The sequence below is a fragment of the Mauremys reevesii genome, linkage group 2 (assembly GCF_016161935.1).
Source record: "Mauremys reevesii isolate NIE-2019 linkage group 2, ASM1616193v1, whole genome shotgun sequence".
Lineage (NCBI taxonomy): Eukaryota > Metazoa > Chordata > Testudines > Geoemydidae > Mauremys > Mauremys reevesii.
The window spans coordinates 144,315,432-144,323,753 of record NC_052624.1 but is presented as its reverse complement, the minus strand read 5'-3'; the positions used below and the strand labels follow the sequence as shown (position 1 = coordinate 144,323,753).

Genomic DNA, 8,322 nt, shown 5'->3' with positions numbered 1-8,322 from the left:
GGCAATGGCCTGGGGCGGAGGGGAGAGGTTACAGTTCCTGGGAAGGGAGGTGCTAGGTGAATGTCAGGAAGTCTCATGAATACCTTATTAGATGCAGAGGCACTGCCCTGGCTCTCTCACACACACACCCCACGCCACTCAGGAGGTTACACACAATTTGTAGCTGCACAGTCCCAGCTTCTCCCCCTCCCCCATTCCTGCCCCCAATCCCAGCCTTACTTCCCCATTCCCAGCCCACCCCTCTCCCTCCCAGCCCCAATCCAATCCCTCACTTCCAACCCCACAGCCTAACACCTAGTCCCATACCCCTAATCTCAGCCCCAAGTCCCAGACCCCCATTCCCACTTCAGCCCCTTCCCCCAAATCCCAGCCCCCCACCCCAGCCCCTTCCCCAAATCCACCTATTTTCACCCCAGCCTCTTCTCCCAAATCCCAACCCCATCGCATCCTACCCCCAAAAATCCCATTCCACCCCAAATTCCAGTCTCCTCGCCCATCCCATCCCCCCATCTCCTCCCAGCCCCGCCCTGTGCAGAGCCGCAGTGCGCATGCCCGCCATCTCCCTCCCGCTTCTCAGCGGGCACCGCCTTGCCCGAGCGCGAAGGCTGTCGCGGCCCCGACCCATGGCAGCGATTGGCTGCGAGAGCCCTCACTCGCCGGCGCCGCGAGCGGCGATTGGCAGCGGCCTGCGGGTGGGCGGGCGGAGCGGCGAGTATATAAACTCGGGGGGCGACAGCTCTCTTTCCGCTGCGCCGCGCCCGCTGTTCAGGAGGAGCCGCTGCTGCCGCTCAAGGTCCCCCCCTTCACGCGACGCGCCATGGCCGCCAACCCCATCGTGTTCTTCGATGTAGCCGCCGACAATGAGCCGTTGGGGCGCATCACCTTCGAGGTACTTGGGCGCAGGGAGGTCCCGCGAGGGGTCCGGCGGCGCCATTTCCTGGCAAGGGCACGAGGCCATTTTGGGCGGGAGGGGGGCGCGCGCGCGGCGAAGGGGACCGGCTGGGAGCGCGCGCGCGGGTGGTCGAGCGGGAGCGAGCGCGTGCCTGGTGGCCGCTATGGGCTCCACGTGGCTGAGGCAGCCCGGCGCGCGAGGCGCTGCGCGAGGCACTGGGGAGGCCGGGCGCGCGCCCCGCTTCCGAAGGGCGGGGCCCCCGAAGGCGGCATGCGGGGCCGGCCCCACCCCGCGCCGCATTGGCAGGGATCGGAGCGGCGGCCCCTCCCTTCCCCACCGCCATCGCCTCTGCAGTGAGGCCGCGGCGTTGGCGGCGGCGCCCGCCCCTCTCCGGAGTCCGCATCGCCCCGCTGGGCAGCTGCCCCGCGCGCCCGCGCCGTGTCTCGCTCGCTGACCCGCAAAGGCTCCAGCCTCGCGCCCTGCCCCGCGCCGGCGGGTTTCCAGGCGGTTCCGGAATGTGCCCGCGCTGCCCCGGGGACCTCGGGCGGCTCCTGCGCTCGCAGACCCCGCCCTTGATGGAGAGCTCGTGGTCGCTCATTAGCCCCACGCTGTAATTGAAGCGCCATCACGCTGCTCTTGCTCCCCAGACCACGTCCCTCTCCAGACCCTGCATATCCGAGCCGCCTGTTAGCGGCGATCGGGGTGTGCTTCGTGCTGGAGTGAGATTCTCCGAGCCCTCGTCTTGCCTCGGGGACTTCTTTTGGAGGCGAAGATATGCTCTAGTCCCCAAGCTCTTAATCCTGTAGCCATTCGCTTTATTCATAGTTAAATCAGCAATCATGGAATGGCGGTTATAGTACTCTGAACCCAAGGACTGCATGCTAAACTGCCTGCTTGTGTAACTGCCCCTCATTTTGGGTCAGAAACGTCACTTTCTGTGAGCTTGCCCAAGCTGAGGTGTGAAAAGGATAGCCAGGTTTATTGATGCAGGCATTCCTTCAGAAGTGATGTGCCAATTCTTCATTTATTCACTCAAATTTAAGGTTTTGTGTGCCAGTAATACATTTTAACAGCTTTAGAAGGCCTTTCTATAAGTCTATAATGTATAACTAAACTATTGTTGTATTTAAAGTAAATAAGCTTTTTAAAATATTTAAGAAGCTTCATTTAAAATTAAATTAAAATGCAGAGCTGCCAAGACCCAGGCAGTGTAAGTGCTGCTGAAAATCAGCTTGTGTTGCACACGTGCCATAGGTTGCCTGCCTCTGTTCTAACATGTAAGGGCTTGTATGATATGGAGCAGAGAGCAAATGCCTAACAGTTCTGGGAGGGGTGTTAATGTTGTAGACTGTTGTGAAGACCACTAATTCTCTGTAGCAATACCTTTCATTGGGGCAACAAAGCACTTTGTAGATTTTAAGCAAACCAGAGTTCAGACTGTCAGTAAGTGCTCTGACAATTGTACTCCATTAATCATTGGTGTTTGATTGTCAAACTTGAGGTTAATAGTAGGCTCATCACCAAAAGAGATGGTTACATAAATCAGATTCTTGACTCTTTGGTATGCTTGTCATATAGCAAAACCTGTGTCCCAGTGGTTGAGAATAAGCTTTGAGCAAGACTTTCTAACTGGTCTCATTAACCACTCAAATAACTTTCCTTTTGGAACATAAAGGCTACTCCGATGGACAGGTATGTAAGTGCATAGACTGTAGTCAACAGACAGTGTATCCTTTGTCCAGCGACTCCATTTTGTCTGAGTCCCTCTGACACAGTCCAGTCCCACAGAAAGAATAGCGGAAACCCGCTGCTGCTTCCTGCACACTACTGTACCAGGAAATGAGCCTGGCTTAATAACCCTTCTAACAAGGCTACAGTTGGACCAAGTGTATGCTTTTGTCTCATACAAAACTATCAGCTTCATAAAAGATGATGCAGAATCTGGTGAATGAATTTAATAATGGAGTCTAATCCTTGTTCCAGCTGCCAGGTTCTGCTCATATAAGGAGGAGCTGGTGGCAAAGGCCATGGAACAAGATAGTAAAGCATGGGTTGCAGAATCCTGGATTGCAGTTAAAGAAACCATTTCAATGCCATGTAGACTTTTGTCATGGGTTTCAAGTGATGGAATGTAGCCATAGCACAACTTGTATTCAACCAACTACAGCCACTGCAAGGTTCTCCCATAAATCGTTAGCTGTAGTATACTGATTTGTTTCTCCTGTTTTAGTAGTTGGCAAACGCTCTTTAAGCAAAATGACTTAACTGACTCTCTTTTCTTCTACAGCTGTTTGCAGACAAGGTTCCAAAGACAGCAGGTTTGTAAAAACTACTCAAGTTCATGGAGGCTGCATTGCAGTCTTCAGTTTTCAAACTTATTGTTAAAAGTAATTTTCACCCAGAGGCCTGCCAGTGGGTGTTCCTGTAAATTCCAACTGGTAATGACTGTCTTAAATTAACAGAAAACTTCCGTGCCCTGACCACTGGGGAGAAAGGATTTGGTTACAAGGGGTCCTGCTTTCACAGGATCATTCCTGGATTCATGTGCCAGGTATGCATCACTGACTTTCTTACTACTTGGTTATGGCCTCTTTCAGTAGTTTTGTTGCAGCGCCTAGACTTTGAAACAGTCAAAAAGAAGTGATTCTGCAATTTTATAGGACAGTCTTGCTTAGGGGTTCAAGACTGACAGTAAACAGACCAGAAGGCTGTCACTAGCCTTCAGGTTTTGTGCCTGATTGAGTAAAGGGGTGGCCTTGACTGTACCTAGTAGCTTGAGCAGCAGTCTTGTGTAGATTAGAAGTCTGCCTGACCAATTAGAACAGTAGGCATCACTGTGTTTCACTTGCAGTACTTGCTTTTTTGCAGGGTGGTGACTTTACATGTCATAATGGAACTGGTGGCAAATCCATCTATGGTGAGAAGTTTCGTGATGAGAACTTCATCCTGAAGCACACAGGTGCTGGCATTTTGTCTATGGCAAATGCTGGCCCCAACACAAATGGATCCCAGTTCTTCATCTGCACAGCTAAGACTGAGTGGTAAGTACTGTTGGAATCTGTACTCTTCATTCATCTCTGAACTTACTCAACACCTTTTTAGGGTTTTATTAACTTTCCCATAGCCCTCTAATGCATTGTCTAATAATTCTAGTGTAGTGTGGCCTGTTCATAGAACATACTGTCCCCAAAATGTTCCTGTGATCCTGATCAGCATACATAATGAAACCTCAAGCAATTCTGGTCTCAAGGTTTCTATGTGTAGTGAGACTGCATTGAGCCCTAAACTACAGTTGCTGTAACAGTGCCCAGAAGCAAGTGTGTAATCCCCCAGATCCTCTTGTATCTGACAAATTTTGAGGGTAATACTTCCTGTCTGGTGGCTCATCTCTCGCTTTCCATTGAGCATGATGGGAGGCTGGTAATTTTTATAGCAAAAACTGAGTTCTAACAAAGTTGCTGATTATGCAAGCTTATTGAAATCAGTGGTTTAATACAGTAGGTCACAAACAAGTCACACTGGTGCTTCTCAGCAACATGATCCCATAAAATGTGTTTTATCTTAGGTTGGATGGGAAGCATGTTGTCTTTGGCTGCGTCAAAGACGGGATGGAGGTGGTGAAGGCAATGTCTAGCCATGGAGCAAAAGACGGCAAACCAAAGAAGAAGATCACCATTACTCACTGTGGGCAGCTGTCATAAAATTCCTTTTTGTCTTAACCAACCATTCCTTCTGTAGCTGGGGCTAACATGCCATGGTGTTTAGCCCCTTGTAATTCTTGTGTTCCTGACTTACTGCTGCATTTCTATTGGGTTTCATTTCCCTTATCTTCACAAGTCTAGCTGCACTGCAGAGTTAAGTTTATGATTATGAAATTAAAACAAGCTAAACCACACGAGTTTTTTTCCTTTTTTATAAGGAAATCTGCTTAGGGCATTTGTGTAGCAATCATGTATTTTCCTGAGTGGCAAGAAATCCCCTTCTCTGAAGAAGTGTAGATTGGCTACTACATAATGGTTGTAGTATCAGTAGCTAGGTTTTAAAACTGTCCTACAGGGATTCCTTTAGGGAAATCCCTAGATTAAGCTACAGATGCTTCAAAACAGTTTTAATGTTGACTTGTCCCAGCAGCATGGGAGTTGAGTTGGCAGGCATCCACTGTAATACTCTTAAGGCCACTACAGAATGAATGGCTAAGCAGGGATTTTAATGGTAAAATGTGACTAGAAACAACCTCTGATACTCAAACTCCTATTTAGTTAGTTTGGTGCAGGGTAAGGTCCTAAGTGCTTAGATGTCTATTAGCAAAAGCCCTATTCTGTGTTTGTGAAACACAGCACAATGAGACACTGGGCAGGTTGACAGACACTACAGCTGGGATCGAGGCTCTGGGATCAATCCACCAGCTGTTGATTTAGCAGGTCTAGTAAAGACCCACCAAATCAACTGTAGATTGCTCTCCAGTCAACCCTTGTACTCTACCCTGAAGAGAAGAGTAAGGTAAGTTGACGGAGATTTTTCTCCTATTTGACCCCCACGGTAACTCGACCGAAGGTACATTGACTCCAGCATGTTAGTCATGTAGGTTGACTTACCATGCTAGTGTAGACATAGCCACTGAGTAGTTCATCTGCAAGCACTGCAACCTCTTGAATTTACCACTCCTTGCGCCATCCAGGCCAGGGGTTGCCAAACTTTTTGAGCCACATATGACAATCTTCAGAAGTTCAAGAGCTGGGGCATGCTTGCCAGGGTTGGGAGCAGGGGCCTGGACCTTTAAATTGTACTCACCATTCTCAGCAGGTACCAATTGTCTCTGGCACAAACCTCTAGTCCCACCACTCTGCAGAAGCCCTAAACTCCCTCTGTAGTCTGGTAGGCAGAGAATGTGTGGGGGGTGGGGGCTCATGAGCTGCATTTTAACTGTGAAAGAGCTGCATGTGGTTAGCCAGCTGTGGTTTGGCCACCCCTGATTGAGGCTCCCAGGAGGCATCCTGTCAGTACTAATGTACCAGAGCATTTACATTCAAAGCAGCATATAAAACACTAAATGAAACTCAATTGGAGAGGGCTTCCCTGGCATGGCTAAAGAAATCTAATGAAAATGTGATTTATGCATTGCATAGTCTCCAGCATCAATGTGTTCAGTTAGAATTATTGATTAGTGTGATGATCACAAGGCTAAGACAATGGCATAATGTCCCATAAAACAAATCTTACCCAAGTAAATACTGAAATTTAATGTCAGCAATGGAACTGCAATGTTACATATCCAGTGGTGTGATCCTTTGATACATGGCATGGTGTGCTTAGTATGTTGTATCTCAGCCCAATGCCATGCTACTAATCATTTGTCAGTAGCTGTATGTATCGGTGTCTGGCGTTAACACTAAAAGTAATCCTGCTTTCTAGAGGCACAGTATAGTGTGACTCCAATTTGAAATGAATAGCTGCCAACAATGGCAACTTCACAAAGATTTTGCATTAATACCATTGCTGTTTAGCTATTTAATAGTCTTCCTAAACTACTTGGCCTTTTTTAGGCCAATAAAGATCTTTATTGATATGTTCATAGCTACACAGTAGAATTGCATTACTTAAAAGCAACAGTGCTGTGGCACCTTATAGACTAACAGACTTATTGGAGCATGAGCTTTTGTGGGTGATTGCCCGCTTGGTCAGATGCATACAGATCCAGACTAACAGCTCCTCCTCTGATACTTGACACTAACTTAGATGATGCAGGCAGTAGGTGGGTATACTTGCATCCGCCTTGTGGTATCTCTATTATAAAATGGAAATTGAGGGTTGGGAGTCAAGTGGGGGTAAAGATTTTCATGGTAAAAATAGATGTAGAGGAAGCAGGAGAAATTCTCTTTTCAATGGGTGTCTCTTCTATTGCAAAGAGAAGTAGATAGTGATCTCTTCCTCCCTTCCCCAAGTCTCTTGGTACTGTAGCTGATTTGAAAAGGTACAAGTAACTTGTCTGCAACAGAAAGCTGCTCTTCCTACCTTCCACTTTCTTTTAGCACAAACTTGTGCCTGGCTTTTGCAACTAACACTTGCTGACAGTGGTTCTTGTTGCTGCATGACACATCTGTTTCTGGAGAGCTGGGAAGGCACTAGCAGCAGCTCCTTGTTCACAGCTGTTACACACTGAAGAGCCTGCATGCTAAGAGCCTAATCAGTTGGAAATGAGTGCTCTCCTAGCTGCTCCACTAGTAGAAGGAATGAGCAAGTGAAAGGGAACAGTAGAGGCATAGCCCCGGGTAACAGTGGGGTGTTGAGGATGTATGGCAGAAAAGCTGGATGGAGTCCACAAGATACTTGTGTATACCATATTTTTCCATGTATAAGACTATACTTTTTCCTAAAATCCTTAGCCTAAAAATTGAGGGTAGTCTTATATATGGAAGTAAGCCTCCTGTTCCCTGCCCTCTGACCCCCCCAACCCCTATCCACCCCCCTGCCCACTCTCCAACACCCCCTCCCTGCCCCCTTACCGCGCTGCCTGCACGTGGCTGGTGGCGCTACAATCCATCCGCGGCTGGAGCTGGGAGCGCGGGGCCGGGCATCTGGGTAGGTGGAGTCGCAGCCGCCGCAGTGCCCAGACCGCACTACCAGAGCCGGGCGGCCGGGGACGCGGGGAGCTGGGCGGCTCCCCAGCCGCCCGCTCCCCGCGTCCCCGGCTGCCCCGCTCCGGTAGTGCGGTCCGGGTACTGCAGCGGCTGGGGAGCCGGGGAGGGCTGCCGCCGGAGACCAGCTGGGCGCATGGCCCTCCTCCTTCCTTCTACCCCTACCTCCACGTCCTCTTCCTGGGCCTGAGCAGCAAAGTCGGGGGGGGGGACAGCTACAGTGCGGCTGGAGGGAAAAGAAAACAAAACAAAAAAACCTGGGGCATGGCCGGAGCGGCAAAGCAGGGGAGGGAAAAAAAAAACAAACCTGAATTTGGGGTTAGAAAAGTGGGGGCATCTTATACATGGAAAAATACGGTACTTTTCCCTTACCAAGGAAAGGGGGGAAGGGAGGAACAGTAAATGTATCATTCCCTTCAGTCTTGCTTCTGAGAGGCTGCAGGGATGAATGGAAACACCCTGCACTGGCTCATATCCTTCAGAACTGACTGAATTGGCATGGGCTTATCCCCACCCATTAGTCAACATCTAAACAGCTACTTGGAGAAGGGTACTTGCAGGAGCACCAGCACTAGTCATCTGACACCTAGTGCCACACTACCTTAACACCAAATGCATCAGTTCTAAGTGCCTAGTATAAATAACTGATCAGCTGCCTAAATTCAAACTAGGCTGGGAAGCAGTTTGAAGAACTTACCTGCTTTATAGTAGCACCTGCTACCAAAAGCATTTTCTCTCTCATTCTTAAATCAGTCTGTAGTTACTGGCTTCCTTTTGGCTGCCCAAACAGCCAGA

General features: G+C 49.2%; 1 protein-coding gene across 1 annotated transcript; it reads left to right on the top strand.

Moving 5' to 3' along the window:
- The first annotated feature begins 731 nt into the window (after positions 1-731).
- On the top strand, positions 732-4,787 carry LOC120399014 (peptidyl-prolyl cis-trans isomerase A-like). The gene is made up of 5 exons (XM_039526871.1): positions 732-889; positions 3,180-3,210; positions 3,355-3,443; positions 3,761-3,933; positions 4,458-4,787. Exons 1-5 carry the CDS (start codon positions 818-820, stop codon positions 4,591-4,593), a joined length of 501 nt encoding a protein of 166 aa, XP_039382805.1. The 5' UTR covers positions 732-817; the 3' UTR covers positions 4,594-4,787.
- Positions 4,788-8,322: the final 3,535 nt, after the last annotated feature.